The 17435-nt window shown below is 44.8% G+C and overlaps 2 protein-coding genes across 5 annotated transcripts in view; both read right to left on the reverse strand.

Moving 5' to 3' along the window:
* zmp:0000001200 (dedicator of cytokinesis protein 9) overlaps positions 1–11401 on the reverse strand; it is a 66689-nt gene extending 55288 nt beyond the window's left edge. For both annotated transcript variants that reach the window (XM_028990406.1, XM_028990403.1), the window contains exon 1: positions 11024–11401. In XM_028990406.1, the coding sequence (XP_028846239.1) occupies positions 11024–11140 (117 nt within the window). In that variant the 5' untranslated portion in view covers positions 11141–11401. The remainder of the gene's footprint in view (positions 1–11023) is intronic.
* Positions 11402–12486: 1085 nt separating this feature from the next.
* Positions 12487–17435, reverse strand: part of LOC114796424 (FERM, ARHGEF and pleckstrin domain-containing protein 1) — a 44318-nt gene continuing 39369 nt past the window's right edge. The window contains exons 23-27 of one of the 3 annotated variants that reach the window (XM_028990408.1): positions 17077–17189; positions 16527–16690; positions 14508–14615; positions 14144–14295; positions 12487–13664 (exon numbers count right to left, since the gene is read on the reverse strand). In XM_028990408.1, coding sequence (XP_028846241.1) covers positions 13589–13664; positions 14144–14295; positions 14508–14615; positions 16527–16690; positions 17077–17189 — 613 coding nt within the window. In that variant the 3' untranslated portion in view covers positions 12487–13588. Of the gene's footprint in view, positions 13665–14143; positions 14296–14507; positions 14616–16526; positions 16691–17076; positions 17190–17435 lie in introns of those variants that run through there. The other 2 variants (XR_003750727.1, XM_028990409.1) reach the window with 2 other exon arrangements.

The following is a 17435-nucleotide window of genomic DNA, read 5'->3' on the forward strand; positions in this document are numbered from 1 at the left end:
ATTGCGGTGTTTTGTAAAATGAATGTTTTACTGCACACGCATTCACAGATTTACCCAAAATACCATTGGTCAGTTCTCCTACTATGCATGTGGGCAGTGGAAGGACACTGGATCACGAGAACGAGGTAACGCAGGTTATCCATCCCATGACATGTTAAAGTCAAAGTGAAGTGATTGTCACATACACAGCAGCACAGCACACGGTGCACACAGTGAAATTTGTCCTCTGCATTTAACCCATCACCCTGAGTGAACACCTCAGTGGCACCTTGGCGGATCGGGATTCGAACCGGCAACCTTCTGATTACGGACCCGCTTCCTTAACCACTAGGCCACCACTGCCCCTGAACATGTACTGAGTGTACATGTTACTGAGTGTCTGAAAGGTGTTTGAACGTGTTTAGATGTTCTACTGACCAGTATTTCATTATTTCAGCTTCATCATAACTAAACAAGAAAAAAAAAATCAAAGTAATCCTCAGTGAGTTTGACTCCAACAAATAAAACCGTATCAGAGAATAATATCTACTTTTATGAGTTTTATTTTATGACTCATAAATGATTCACTCAACACACAGCCACTGAGATGCGAGGGGGTGATCTCTCCAATCATTCACCTCGCTCACACATGACTCCACAGCGTGGAAAAAAAAAAGGAGGCATTTGCACCAAGGGGTGCGAGAGAGAGGAAGGAGAAAAGAATGACAGGAAGCTATCAAGGCCAGGTGGGGCATGCTGGGAGGAAGCAGTGGAGAGTGGCTCACTCACAGCAGGGGGAAACTTAAGCTCCTTTGCTGCCCACTCTTAGGCCGGGGTGGCCGGACCTTTGTGTCCCTGTGAAAGTAGCCCTTGAACAGTAAGGTTCATGTTACACATGACATAATCGAGACAGCCACACAGAAGGTGGGGTCTCGGGTTGCCTTGTCTGTCTCCTGTCAACTTGAGGCACCTTGTGGTACAACAAGGTAGAAAATAGAAACACACGACCTGTCAGATATTTCAGTCCATGGGCTTCAGATCTCAAAGCTTCTGGTTGTTAAAAACTGTGATTTTTTTTCTTCTTAAATTTAAAGAGGTTTGGCAGATTAGCAATCCTATAAGGATCAGACAATCTTCCCAGGCCTTTTCCTTGTAACTGGTGGAAATCCTGCTTAAGAGTGTGTGCTTTACCCCCAATTCAGGGGAAGTGGCTGGTGGATAAATTCACAAATCCCCCCTCCTCCACCTGCGCTGTGAATGGACAGTCTTGTAGAATGACCCTTAACACCGTAAAGCGCCTGCACTACCACTCTCAGCCACTAAGCCACAGGCTTATTTTGGTGAGCACAACAACAGGACAAATGAAGTGCAAATTCAAACGCTTGCAGACAGGTGACGCGACAGAACAATATTTTCACAAAACATTGCAAAACGAACGGTCACTTAGTGCAATTTGTATATTGTGAATTGTGCAACATATCCAAAAACATCTAGATGTACAATTCAGCAACATTCAGCAACCTTTGGACACAGGGGTACACAATGGGTCCATAATTACTATAGGAAAAAAATAGCTTGTTTTAAATTGCGTGGATCCACTGAAATAAAGAGCAAATATTGAGATGAATGCAGTAAATTGGACAGCCCTTGTATTTACTGTGGATTAACAGTGGAGGCAGTGGACCCTCAGTTCTTCTGCAACATGTGACCAGCTGCAGTGTTGCTCTTCACTCTACACTCTGATGCACCGCATCACACCCATCCTGTCTGGAGAACTGCTGGGACTGTCCCTATTTTTATAGAGGACCTGCCATGGGGTTCTTGTCTTTACTATGGCAAAAGGACAAAGTATGACTCAACATTCAGACATTGAGTCCATATGCTGTCCATAACTACTATCACTGCTTTCACCGATCACAGTGGCATTAGGAAGGGGCAGGAAGCAGAAAATCGCGAGACAATCTTATTTTTATTACAAAAGTGAAGATCAAAAGCAAGCCACAGGGTCAGGACAAAGCTACACCTTGTGGAAACACGTGTGGGCAAGATCAAAAGTTCATAACCAGGTCCTGGCCTGGCCAGCTCCCCAGTAAACTGGATGGAAATCATGCGCAATTAAACACACACTACTGTAATAACTGTGTTATAAAAAGTAAACCTTAAATTGCATGTACCTAAAATTAGAATTTTTTCATTATTAAATCTCGTAATTTATTTCTCCCAAATTCCGGGTAAGGAAAATTTGTGTGTTGCTAACTTTGTAAGGACATTTGCTCCTGTTCAGTTTGTTCATGACTTCATCCCACAAACGAGCAATGATCATCTGTGGGTTTCCGTGAAAGGGCGGGTCATTGCTCTTTGCCGGAGCTGGGCAGACACAGGATCTTAGCACTTGGAAACGACAAGGCTCGAATCCAGGAAACCTTTCATTCCCTGGGTACGAGGACATACCAAACCTGCACTTCAATACTCTGCCAATGACACGAGTGGGGGGGACACTGACGCCTCAGCAACATTATAGTTGAAGAGGGACGCTAAAAATATCTCCCGTGCGGACGCTCTAATGAGAGATTAATGAGCGGTTTGAGATGCTGAGCTCTTTATCTCCGCAAAGTACGGCACAAGTACGTCTCCTCACACACTTCCCCAAGCTCACCCGCGAGAGTGTAACCAGCGCTCACCTCCGAGAGCTCAGCAGTGCGCTGCAAGCATGTAAACATGGGGTGCCATATTTACCACTGGGGTCTGGACACACAACTCTCGGGGATTCCGATGGCCGCCCCGGCTAAAATAAACCCATTGTGCAAACAGACATGGCGGGGTACGCGCTCCAGCGGAGCGCCAGGTCTCACGGACGACAAGAGCTAAATATTAACCCAGCAGAAAGGTCTCCTGTAATGCATGCCTCCATAGGCTGGGTTTGTTCTCTGGGTTTTACCCTGGGAGTAAACAAAAACAACCCAAGGGAATACAAGTAATGTTAGAAAACCAACAGCCCTGATAAATCTATAATGTAGCAATAGCCCTAGCTGGCAAGGTTACCTATCTAGGAAATGCAGAACGAATGTTTATAATGTTTATAATGTTAATAATGTTAATAATGAATAAGGTTTGAATAATGTTGGTCAAACGAGGCACCACAAACATCACAGGATTCCAGCAGCTCCAGTAATGACCTAATAAGAACAGGATGTCGTTTCCTACATCAAAGGGCTTTTGGCTGGGTGGGCTTTTGTCCGCAGCACCCCCACCCCCTCACGCCTATGGATCAAGCTGAGGAATGCTGAGTATGTGGCGGGCAAGATGAGAAATGATTATCGCTGAATCTCCGTTAGCAGCTGTTACAGGTCTAATGCACCGGGGGGTTCATGGGCAGGACTGGGGGGGGATTAAAGTGAGTAAACAGGCCCCGACAGGACCAGAGCTCTGCGTCACAGGCTGTGGTACAGCGAGCCTACAGGAAATAAAACAGAAGTACTTCAAAGCTGGAGCCAATTCCAGCACCCTTCGGGATCAAGCCGGGAACATGAGGTCATAATAGGGTGAAAACACACAGACACAGACACACACACACACACACACACACACACACACACACACACACCAGGGTCAAAAAGGTATCAGTCCATGTAGTGCATGGACTCTTGGAGGAAAGAGGAGCACCTACAGGAAACCAACATGAACACAAGGACTACATCCAAACACATCGATGTTCATCTTGAACCCAGGTACAGCATTAGCATGAGACAAAAATTCACGGAGGAGAGAAAGGGCAGAAATGCGACACTGGGTTGTTTGCTAGTGTATACTAGCAATACATTGTTACATTTACATCTACACACCAGAAGGAAACGCAACCTTGAAAGATATCTGTGACTGTGGCGTATTGGTGTTGGTTTAAATGAAGAACGGGGACGTAATTAGTTGTCGCACAGCACTGAAATGTGCCCTCTGCGTTTACCAATCACCCTTGGTGAGCAGTGTGTGGCCATGACAGGCGCCCAGGGAGCAGTGTGTTGGGGACTTTGCTCAGTGGCTCCTCAGTGGCACTTTGGTGGGTAGGGATATCGAAACAGAAACCTTCCAATTACGGGACCACTGCCCACAACCACTGCCCAACCAGTAGCGTGCGCAAGAGATGACAACCATCAGGCGATTTATGTAAGTCTTGAGGACACCTTACCTGACACTAGCGTGCTTTGCTTAGTACCAGCTAGAAAATAGTCCACTAAATTGCAGGTTATGAGAACTATTTGGAAAATAGACCATTATGAGCCATGGGCCCTGGATCCTATTGGTCCTGACTGACAGACCAGGAATCAAATATTTATTTCTTTAAGGAAATTTTTTGAATACCATTCTTTTTTTTTCAAAATAAACCGACAATTGAAATTATAGACAGATCATTTCTTTGTTAGTTTTGTGAGCAAACTTACGAAATCAGCAGGGGATCAAATAGTTATTACATATAGATATAGTGCATTGCTAGCATAAATACGTGCCACACTTTGACTTATAAACAACATTAATATCACGTAGTTTAACATTATGCTACAACAATGTTTCAGAGTACAGCCATCAGAATGATGCAAGGTGTTTGGCTAGATCCAAACAAATGACTCCGCTTAATGTTTTTGCCAAAAACTTCTCCTGTTATCTGACAAAAAAGTTTTCCATCTGGTCTCAGAGTCTCTTGCTTGATTTCTGGGAAACCTTTGCCGAGATTCAATGTTAGTTCTGTTATGCCCAGACCTGTAAAGCCTGTTGCCTAAGTTGGATTTTCAGACCATTTGGCAAGTGGCCATTTGAGACAGAAATTCCCCGTTTTTTGGGAGGGAAACTTACTAAACAGTCATCAACAGAATCTCAGACTCTGGGTGCTGCAGTGTTGGGGGATAAAAACCTGCAGTATGGGGGTGAGGAATTTAAAGCCCTCACACGCCCCTCGGCGCCTTTCCAGCACCACCACTGAGTTACGGCCTGTGAAAAGACTGCAGGCTGAACAAGACGCACACAAGCCATAAAAAAAAAAGTGCTGGACCAGGATTCATCACGGAACTGCAAGAGTGGACCTGCATAAAACATCTTGGGCTTTACATATATTTTGTTAAGAAAACTGCATAAGGTTCAATCTGTTGAAGGCCTAATTTTAGATGGAAACCCTATACAGAAGTGTCGATTTATCTTAAGGAACCCCCCCACGAGGGCAGTTTTTAAGGAGCACTTGAGAAAATTGAAATTACACAGCCCAGCACAGCCTTTTCACACACTTCCATCTCACAATCTATCCATCTATCTATCTATCTCTTAAAGGTACAGTAGGTTATTTAGTTGGATCTTTTAGAAGGAAGAGAATTTCTCACTAACATACGGCTACTGTTTTCCTGTTAATTACAACATGTAAATACGTATTGTTGCGTTATCATCGACATAGAGAGGTGAGCCACTGTATGTGTTGCATTGCCATCTTTCTGAAGTAGCCAAGAACAAGTTGGAGTGGCATCTTCAACCCAGCACTGGCACCTGAAGACATTTGTATGCTCTAATGCATACGGTTGCAATCTGTTAACCTCAAGCCTGCTGTAAGTATGTTTAACATAAAAGAATAATCCATAATAAACCTATGAAAACATGACCAGGAAAAAAAAATGGGCCAAGAGAAAGAAATGCAAACAAAGGTAAGCCAATAAACTCTAAACCTCAATGGTATGTGTAGACAAACGGACAAACCAAGTACCCATAATAGCTTGTTGATATATCAGGTCTGAGGGGAACTACCTACACTTTCCTCTCCTGTCTCCGCCTCCTGATTCAGGCACAGGCCGAGGTGGCGCTTTTGAGGACGTAATCCGATGGATTTAATCTGAGCGCCGGAGCACGTGTGTGGACCGGCGGTTACGTCACCGCAGCTTTCGGGCCTGACCGACTTCGCCCCGTGCCTGATAGGTGCCACGCCACTCCCCGGAACAACTGCTGCGATCCCCCGCCGGTGCGCCCGCCCATGATTCACTTCCTGTTTAATGTCATGCGCATGTCAGAGCCTGCTCCTAATGGAGCCATTAATCAGGCTCCTGTGGGCAGCTTGGGGGTTTAATGAAGATTCAGCAGCCCCAGGCTACCTCCTTTTCCTCTGAGGTGGAGGATGGGAGCTTTATCGCTTAGGAGTGACAGACTAATCAATAAGCTTGGACATCAGGGGTTTAAAACGTATTATTGTAACATGGGGACAAAGCATCATTCCTTTTTTTTTTTTTGAAGTAAGAAGAACGTTTTGGTCATTTTTACATTATTCAAAACCAAGTAAAAATCACAATTGTTAGTTCATTTGATTATATTAACTGAATAAAAAAATATGTGGTCAGAGTTATAATGGAAACACCACACTCTTTGGCCAGATCTAGGAAACCATTCAACAACACAGCGCAGAGAAAACAAAGCGCATTGGATTTCAAACAGTCATTTAAATCGCATGGGGAGATGCGCCGCAGCCGCTGGGCCCGGATCCGCAATGATCCTGTGTGAGGACGGCTGCTCTCTGGTCAAACACGGCAGACAGCCAGCCCCTGGGAAAACAAACCCGACTCTAGCCAATCGCTCAGCAACGGGCCCTGACTCGACCACCGACCTGACCCCGGTCATGCAATGCTGCGCTCGCTGCTGTCGCAAACATTTCTGTTGTACTTCCTTTTAGCTAAGACAGGATATCTGGTAATAAGTGAGGACATTCGCAGGGCGTATTTGTTCACGCAGGCAAAGAAAATTTTGTTTATCCTTGATTATGTGATCGCCTAAAGTACCTCCTTTAGCATGAGCCTGGTTTGCACTAATGATAAAATCACAATCAAAATATGCTTCTTCCCAGACCCGAAATTCACCTCGAACCGCAAACTGTTTCTTTATACTGACCCGTCATGATCCGACTCCGAGGGGGGCACTCCGGCTCCATGGTTCAGTGAAGTGATAAAATGAAGTGATTGTCACTTGTGATACACAGCAGCACAGCACACGGTGCACACAGTGAAAATTGTCCTCTGCATTTAACCCATCACCCTGAGTGAGCAGTGGGCAGCCATGACAGGCGCCCGGGGAGCAGTGTGTGGGGACGGTGCTTTGCTCAGTGGCACCTCAGTGGCACCTTGGCGGATCGGCAACCTTCTGATTGTATACATAATTTTTTTGCTTTTATATCAGTCTTGTTGGTCCCCTAATACTGTATCTGAAGTCTCTTTCTGAAATCCAGCCGTGGTGCAAAATTACAGCCACTTTGAAGCAGTCACATAATGAGATTTTCCCAGGACTCATCATTTCAGTGTCTGTTGTTTTAAATGCTAATGATGACGACATAAGGGGACAAATTCCAGATCTGACCCTCTGAGCTGCTGCTCTCTGAAAAGTGAAGCTGAATGACCAAATGCACTCTTTATCGCCATTTCTAGCCATTGCAGGACCACAGGCAGGCTAAGGGAACTCGTATTAATCTTAAATAATCTCACAAAGTCACATTTTCATGACAGGTGACCTTTAAACCCTCTTTTGTTGAGAGATGTGGATATGCGTCCATCCACGCACAGTGTCCCCTCTGACATAATCAAATAAATGTTCGGAGGCTTGTATATTTTGACCCTTTCTTGCTCCATTTCAGCAGACCAATGTGCCCTAAAAAAAACACACACACACACACACACACACCCACACACACTAGTGCCCCGCACTTGGGAACAGGAAAGCACACAATCAGGCCAGACTCTTCCAACTCTGCCACTTTTGTTATGGTAACCTCCCTTGTGCTCCATAACAGTAGGGCCCTGCCGGCTTCTGCACAGTCCGCAGGCCCAGATCAGACAGGGAGCTCCATGCTGTCTCGCTCTCAGGCTGCTTTTTTGGAATACGGGCGGCAGGACGGGCTCTTCCTGTTTTGGTGCGTTTGTATTTCGGTGCCAGGGCAGGTTTGAAGGGAAAGATCAAAGATCTCCCTCATTAGACAAGTTGTCTATGTTTGGTCTGCAAGGGTTGAGCAAATGTTGTGCCCTTCTATTCCCAGATTGAAATGGATTCATAGCGACAAACCCTGTACATATCATTTTTAATATCATTTGCACAAAATAAACATGTCAACAAATAATATTAACCGCTAGAAGAGCTAGATAAACCAAAAAATCTAGAAGAACCTAACTTGGGACTCATAGCGTTAACATTAGCTGGATTGTTTGGATCCTTGGCTGGGAAAAACGTTCCCCTCACACGTTTAGGCACGGGCGCAGCGGAGGCTCCGCTGACATCCACAGTCTCTACCGATGATCTTGACCACAGTTTAACCACAGCCGCAGTGCCCAGATCGAGACAGACGTTATTCCTCGTCAGCCTCATGGGCGTGTTTCACATAGTAAACTTCATATTTCATCACATCCCTCGGCAGAGAAACGATAAATCGTCATGGCTGGAAAAATTTCTGTCACTCTGCGGTGTTAAAAAAAAAAAAAATAAAAAATCCGAACGTCCCAGTGTTGTTAATTCCGAACATATGCTTTAGCTTCCCTCACATTATAACCAGTTGCCTGCAATACCTACAACAGACATTACAGAGAACGTCCCTGCATCGGAAGGAACTGGCCATGCGTTGTTTGCCGACAGTCGCGGTCGTTCTGTCCAATTAGAGAATGAGAACGGTCATCCTAGAAGATGGGGACAGGAAGGGAGCTAATGAGCAGATCTTTGTTGCTGCAGGATTCTGGCTACTGAGGACAAATTCGGTCGCAGGTCAACGTGGAGTTTTACGGACAGGCATTCAATTTGCTCAGTGGCTGCGGCTGACCCACTGTGATGATATTCTCCGGCATGACGCCCCGCCCCTACCAGTCAGTCGGATCCTCATTCATTATTAACCCCACCAGGGAGCTCATCAGCTGGCTACTCCAATTCCCACAGGCCAACTTCTGACAACGCACGAGACACTGCAGATGATCCTCACGTAGCTCGGAGGCTCGTCTGACTACGGAGGTGCGTCCTGGGCGCTTGGGAAAGGTGTTCCGGCTCGGCTCTGCGCTGGAGAATCAGGGAGCATGAGCGGCAAAGCTGCTTAACGGCCCGATCTGTAATCCCCTGTATTCAACACAGGCACGGTCAACCAACACCAGCGGGACAGGGGAGAAACCCAGCAACCGGCACGCTGGAGACGGCCTAGACCGAGGCTATATATCAGGACACTCTTGGTAATTAACATGGGAGAAAACATCCAAAACACAATGCGACCGTAAATCCACTGGTACCCACCATGACAGTCCACACGACACGAGACCTTTACTGTAAAGGAGTGACTTTTCCAACAAGGCTTCCTCTGCCCTGTCCTGGAACTCAGGCCAACGCGCGCGAAACAAAGCGCCCTGCGACCGTGGAACACAGAACACGCCGACCGAAAACGAAAATGCGAGACCTGTCAACATCAAGTCTCATGACAGCTTAGAAAAAAAGAAAAGTTTATTACCATCAAACCATCTCTCTGGAAAGGACCGGCTTTTAATGACCGTCTGGTCATCTCACCAGGGCACGAGCTGAATTTGGCGTCTCCCCTCGTCCACCAGAGCAGATTCAGCCTCAGGACCAAAGAGGGCCGGGACGCGGCGCCATTAGCAGCAGGGATCGTATTGATTGCTGTTACGCAACTGTCCCTGCGTTTCCACGCATAAAACGTAACAGCCTTGGTGGCCATTAAGTAAATGATATTCGCGCTGAGCCGCCTTTTAATGTAAAAAAGTACGAGGTTCATGATTTTCATTGTGCTGGGAGGCTCGGCCCGGTGCTGCTTCCTACCGGCCGCTCCGGCCAGCAGCGGGCGTGGACGCTGCTTTAAATTCGCGGGAGAAGACGGCAGAGTCTCCGTTTTATAGAAAAATCCATGAAACAGAAAGTAAACAATGCACTTGTGTTTCCACAATGGCCGACGCAAGTGAGCTCTGCCCAGGTCCCCCTCACAATCTGCCCATTATGTTTCTGAATGAGATCCTTCTTGTCCTTGCGGAGATTTACATGCATCATGGGGGAATTCATTACCAGCCGAGTGGTGGTCTCGGTCACACGAACATTCCTGTCCCACTGGCGGACGTTGCACGCTGCTCACTAGACGTTGCGGTTCCACACGAGGAGCCGTAACATCTATAGAAGAACAGAAGAACGAGCACCGGAGAAGGCGTGGTGTTCTAAACCGTAGATCGGACACGGCCGGGGCGCTTCTTCGTGGTGGTGCAGGTGCCCGGCGATGGCTCCAGTCCAGGGCCCTTCACCTTCACAGCCGGCTCCGCTGGTCTCCAGGATCTCGACTCAGGATACCGTTCCCCTGACCGAGCCTTGGCGGTGTCAGGTTCCGTAACCTAGCGACTTCCGCAGAACAGTTGGCTGCGGTCACCTTTCCCCCGGCAACAAGTAGAGACGCGCTTGGTTTGCCAAGGTGAGGTGCCAGTGGGAAGATGGCAACGTATCATGCATCAGTTTTAGAACGTTTTAAACGGATGGGCCCGGGTCCTTCAACACCGACTCATTTCATGACAACAAGCGTTATTCCTTAATTACAATTTAATTAGTGAAAGGTGAAAGTGATTGTCAATGTGAGACACTGCGGCACAGCACACGGTGACACAACAAAATGTGTCCTCTGCATTTAACCATCACCCTTGTTGAGAGGTGGGCAGCCATGACAGGCGCCCGAGGAGCAGCGTGTGGGGACGATGGCACCTTGACAACTCAGTGGCACCTTGGTGGATCAGGATTCGAACCAGCAACCTTCTGATCATGGGATTATTACCCGCTAGGCCACCACCGCCCCATTTTTATAAATTGCCCCCTCCCTCCGTTATTAGAATTATATTCCTCACCAGTGTTGACCCTTCTGCAACAGCCACTATCGCATAATTGTGAATTCTGCTTTATCTATTATCACAAATCACCAAGACGTCTTCACACAAGTATGTAAAAATATGTAAAATTTTAGTAATGTTACTGCAATGTTACCAGCAGCTACATGAAAGCAGTAATAAGTTGTAACGCGTCTCACCACCAGCACCGACGTCCTGACCACCTCGGAAACGCTCTGCCGGAGCTCCGCCGCGGTCCCGGGTTTACTGAGTCCCCGGGTAAATTTCCTGGTTTCCGGGTGCGTCGGGAGGGACATGGTGCCTCAGACACACTCATCAACTCTGCCCAGCAGGAGAGGCCGCCGCCGCCGCCGCTTCTTCTTCTTCTTCTTCCTCCTCCTCCTCTCTCTTTCCGTCCCGTCCCGACTAGCAGCGCGTTCCAGGTCCGCGGAGCGCAAGTTTAAAGTCCCGGCGGCCGAGCTTCCCTCCGTCCATTCCTGCCCGCGCCGAGCAGCGCTGTCACCCCGTCAGTCACCCCGTCAGTCCCGCCGCGCGCCGCACCGGCCCGTCTGATGCGCGCGCCCGTTAACCCCGCCCCCCTCTCGGCCGCGCGCGGCGGACTCCCGTGTCAATTGAGCAGGAAAGTTACGTTCTCAGGTGCGTTACTGCGTCGGACGTGTTGTTGCGCGCTGTTTTAATCCGGGAAGACGTCACGGGAATGAAAACTGGGTTACTGTGCCGTCGAAAATCCGCTCGCAGGACCAGCTGTCTACGTCTTAAAAAACCACGTTAAAGCCCCGGTTATTTATCCGGCCCACATATACAGGAAAGGGGGACTTTCCCCCCTTCTTTTTACTATTAATTGTGTGATGCTGCCACCTACAGGGATTACAGCCCGACAGACAATTTTTTATTATTAACAGGTTAGATCAGGCCCATTCTATAACCAGACCTTCTGATCCCAGGGAGCGACATGGAAAACATGGTTGATAGCTGGAGACCATCCAGATCATCGATATTATTGATGGTCGTGATTTTATTATTATTATCAGGTTAGATCAGGCCCATTCTATAACCAGACCTTCTGATCCCAGGGAGCGACATGGAAAACATTTTTTGATAGCTGGAGACCATCCAGATCATCGATATCATTGATGGTCGGGATTTTTTTTTATTATTATCAGGTTAGATCAGGCCCATACTATAACCAGACCTTCTGATCCCAGGGAGCAACATGGAAAACATTTTTTGATAGCTGGAGACCACCCAGATCATCAATATCATTGATGGTCGGGATTTTTTTTTTATTATTATCAGGTTAGATCAGGCCCATTCTATAACCAGACCTTCTGACCCCAGGGAGCAACATGGAAAACATTTTTTGATAGCTGGAGACCATCCATATCATCAATATTATTGATGGTTGAGATGTTTTTTTTAAATGTAAACTTATTCATCAGTGATGTAATGTACACAAGGTCAGGCTCATAATAGAATAAGGATCAGAGAAAGACACAATACCGTGCAAGAACATCTTACAAAACAAATTAGAAAACGCATGGAAATAATATTTTTTTATTGGGAAATCCAATATTATTCCAACCCCTAAACCCCAATCCATCCAACCATTTTCACCAAAAACAATTCAACGGGACTCATGAGATCATGTTCACGTGAGGTTTTATTGCTTTCATCGCCATAGAGCTTTCTCATCTGTTTGAAAAGAGAATTTCATCTGCCACAATATCTCAACACACAAACCCGATCATTTCTCCCATTTAATTCTCGACAAGGTCAAGACTTAAGACATGAGGCAGTTTCATCTGATTGAGGGCAATACGATTTGCCCAAAATAAACATATAGAGTTTCCTATACATTTTAAAGCTTTTTTTTCTATTTAATAAATGACATTTCAGTCGTTAACGTGAAATAGTGCCTCTGGCGAAAAATTCTCTGATGAAACATATACGCAATCTAAACACTACTACATTAGACTGGCCAGTATAGGGGTAGCTGGTAATTCAAAAGATAAAAGACTTTCATAACTGAGAATTAAAAAGTATTTCCATAAAAATCATCAAAGGTAAGAAAGCTATGTGATATAATTCTCAGTCTTGCAATACATTTTTGACACTTTAAATGGCACTGTGAGAGTTTTATACTATTTAAATGTATTTTTAACAGACATAGTCTTAACTACAAAAAAAAAGAAGACCCTTTTATATGAATTTCAAATATTCCCTATTAAGCTCAACATCATTGTGTCAGATTCTCTCCCAAATCTTCGGAATGAATTTTAAAGACCTCAAATGTTTGGCACTCAAGCTGTTGGATTTCAAAGCAGCAGTCATTATTAGACATGAAAGTAAAAATGACTCAATGGTAAAAGAGTAAAACCAGACGAAACAGAAGTGGCTGAGATCATTAAAAATATTATAAAAATGGGTTCCTATAAAAGAGGCTCGTTGGCCAGTAAAAATGTTCAAAACACAGAGCCTGATGCAGTCTAAAACAGTGGACGTGTCACCAACAAAACCTTAACAAAACAAGCACCAGTGTTCAATTCTGAATGAAATGTAAGAAAATATAACAAGAATAAAAAAAAACTGTTGCAGAATGTTCATAAAGAAACAACAAGTCTCATTCAGTACATCAAATTGTACTGAATGCTATAAAATGTGATCTGCGTCGATGTGGCAGGACTGAGGGATAACTAAGGGGAAGTGGCTGAACTGGGGTTTGATGCAGAAGAGGGCTCTTTGGATCAAAAAGCATGGGGGTCTTTGCGCCTCGGGTTGCGGCAGCTGGAGACTGTGGCACTTCGTATCACCTCCAACCACCTGAGAGTGAAGATTCAAGGCATCAGATCATATCCCGCACTTGTCTCTGTAATAATAAGTACTCAGTAATAATACGTTTTTAATTAGTCTTAAGAAGAAATGTGAGTAATTGCAAAACGTGTGATTGCTTAGGTACACATTTTGAATGGGCTGACAGCTCTATATATTATACTATACCTAAATTTATATCACTGTATTGTCCTGAATATTTATTTAGTAAAAAAAAAAGGCTATCCCTAGATATGCGCAAAATATTATATTTTGCAACAAGTGAGCTCACCACCAGTGTTGCCAGATTAGAGGAAATTACACAGCTGGCACATTTATTTGCATAAATAAAACAAACATTAATTAATACGTCACTTAGGCAAAATTATATTACATTATATTATGTTATTTTAAAATAAGTAACTGACAAAATCTGATACGATTTTACTCTTATTGACTGAAATGAAAAATAACATGAGAAGGATACATACCTCTCAAAACTGTATTCACTCTCGGATCTGAAGTAATAGACGTGGGACTTGAAGTGCAGCTTGAACACATAGTCTTTGTGGATGTTTTCAGACTCTGTGGGTATGGTGGCCGAGTAGCCCAGCAGTGGGAGGCTGGCCAGGGGGTAGTCATCCTGAAGACAGGACATAATTATGACAACGAACAAACAACACAGGAGTGCGAAGGTATATTTAGACAGGAACAGTCAGATTTGAAACACAAGCATTTCATAAATTCTGTGAGGAGGTGTGACATTCAGCTGAGAAAAGTGGGGTGAGCGAGTGTTTGGATGAACATGCCCACGGAATTACAAAATGCTACTAAAGTGCAATGTATAAAATCTACCTGACAGGTTTTGTAGAAGAACAGGCTAAAATTTGTGAAGACCACCCACAGCTTCTGCCATCCGTTACTGTTCTTGAACTTCCTTAGCAGGTTTCCAGACAACTGATTCTAAGGGGAGAATTAACATAAATTAATGCTGATACTAAACGATACATCGTCAGCACTCTTTATGATGTGAAATGAATGACTGAGAAACTCCACATTCTGAACGACAGTGAATATCTTTCGCCATCTAGTGGAGAAAATGAATACAACACTAAAAATGCAATTCTGTGGAGAACAGCTGGCTTTTTCTTGGCAGGGCTGGTGGAAGATCATCTAGAATCCTTGGGAAAATAGAAACATGTCCCCTAGGCTCATATTTTTAAGGGGAAAAAAGAATTTTCAGCTCCATGTTTTTTTTTTTTTTTTTTACATATTCCAGGTGTAAAAGACCATTTAAAAGATTCAAAATCCACTCATTTTGTGTGGTCGCCCACTTCTTGTGGTCACTGGCAGAGTTTAACTTGTGTTAACTTAATTTATTATTACCATTAAGTTCAGTGATCTTCAATTCTGTATAGCAAATCCAAATCCAGACCTTATTTTCTGTTTCCCAGGTATTTCATTTAATTAATGACTGACTGGCCATGTATTTTTTCATTGAGTGTTGTGTATCGAGCACAGTATCACCAACGGCATTTGCCCCCAGTATCACTGCTCATCAGAGATATCCACTATGCCAACATATGCAATGAAGCACCGATGAAGGGCTTGGAGATGGCAAATAAAAACGGCACATTATTCTACATGTTTATAGAAAGCGTGTCCCTAATGACTTAGCTGGTGAGAGTATGAGGGGAAAAATGAGCAGGCAATATTTTGGTGAAACCAGTGACTAGGGTTGGGCCAATATTGTATGTACTGGAGTGAATTACTTCCATATTCAATATATTGATTAGAAATTATATCTAATTAGATAAGAGGTACTTTAGGAAAGCATGATCATGACTGCCTCTTGGGTCAAAATTAAATATCTAACACTGAGTGGCCAAATGAAAAATGTTGCACATTTGTGAAAAAAGATTATTATAGACAAAATGTCAACATATGGACATATTTCAGTGACATTGATTATGTGCCCAACCCTACCAGTGATCTTTAGTGCGATTTAAAGTGTAACTTATCCAATCCTATCTGTCCCTGGCAGCTTTACCTCCAGACCTCTGCAGGTATCACTAAAGGACAGGCTGTGCAGCCTGTACCAGCAGATTAGAGAGAGAGGTACTGGTCCCTGGTCTCTGCTGGGGCCACTCAGAGGGGCCATAGAGTCACTGATCGGACTAGGGTCCTCTATCACAGAGGACAGACAGAGAGACAGGAAGAAAGAAAGCGAAAGAGAGAGAGACACAAAGACAGATAGAGAGAGTGAATGAAGAGGACAGGGAAAAAAGGAGAGGACACAAACACAAACACTGAGAAGTCACAACGCAAGCATGCCGAACCGAACAGAACACAGGGAACTGCCGCCGTGTCTCTGGAAGAGAAGAGATGTGGACGTGGGAGGATGGGAGGAGTTAGGCAGGTGCGTGGGACCAGGATCCTGACGGCTCCCCATGCTTGGACAGCAAACTTCGAATTCAAATTGCGGGACTGAAAGAGTTAAATAACGTTGTGTTCACATGCCCTAATAGTTATGAATCAAAGCACTGATATATAATATTGCTCCTGCATCATTATAACTATCTAAACATATTATGCAAGAAAATCAGATTTCTGGTGACATTATAAGAGATGCAGAACGTTTATTTCACAATGAGGATATTTTTATTTTCAACAAGAGAAGTAAACTACATGAACTTGTGAAACCAAGAGAATTAAACATTATTATGAAATAATAAGGAATAAGAATATCCACAGCACAGACCAAGCAGGATCAACGGGCAAGTCCCGAGGATACTGTTCCCACGGAAACAGAAGATAAGACAAACACACGAGGAGTGAGGGGTACGAGACGTCAGGAGCTTGAGAGGCTGGTACCTCCACTGCTATGCTAAAATCCAGCATGGACACGCTGGTGTTCCTGTGCCAGCACACATGCACCGTGGTGTTACCACGGGGAGGTGCCTGGCGCTCCAGGGACGTTCGCGAGGCACTCAGGTCATCCTCAGACTCCGGCTCCAGGGCGGAGTCCTCAAGGGTTTCTGGGAAATTCAGGAAGTTGTTACTAACAAATATTCACCATTCAGCAAATGGGCACTTCCTGTCGTGTGGCCATCACAAAAATCACAATTCCACGAAAAATTCATTCAAAATTCAGTCACACAGTTTTATGGAGAAGAAGTGAATTGGTACTGGTGTGCATGTGACATGAGGCATATCTTTGTTTTACTAGTAACCCTCTAGGCATCAAAGGTGTCACATCAGGATGACCCCTGGGGGGTCACACAAATGACACATGGAACAATGCAGCAATAATGTAGCAGAATTATGTGTCCTGCCAGCCTTCCACAGGGTGGATTGTTCTTCATTTGATGACGAGAGAGTGGGGTGGGACGTGGGCAGCGAGCGGTCAAGTGTTTTAACTTACTGATATCACTCAGACTGCTGGCCAGCAGCTCAGACGATGGCCCGTTCGTCTTGTCGGCGAGGCTAGCGGCCATCTTTAAATCTTCCATCCACTTTTCCATTTCAGACAAAGAACTGAAACGAGAAAGGAGCCCAGTGAAGCGTGTAGCGTGGTTAAAAACCGGAGAAACAGGATTTGCCAACCGCTGCTATTTATAAAAGAATTGCTCATGCAATATTTAAACCCGGGTTTCAACAAGAAAGACCCTTTAAAGACCAATAAGAGTCCAAACTATTAAAAAGTACATTGCTTACAAAATCAATTAATTTTGTCACTTTCATCAAATCTGAGTGGTTCGCCTGTTTGACTCCAGTGGCTTT

Source organism: Denticeps clupeoides, chromosome 9 (genome assembly GCF_900700375.1).
Source record: "Denticeps clupeoides chromosome 9, fDenClu1.1, whole genome shotgun sequence".
Taxonomy (NCBI): domain Eukaryota; kingdom Metazoa; phylum Chordata; class Actinopteri; order Clupeiformes; family Denticipitidae; genus Denticeps; species Denticeps clupeoides.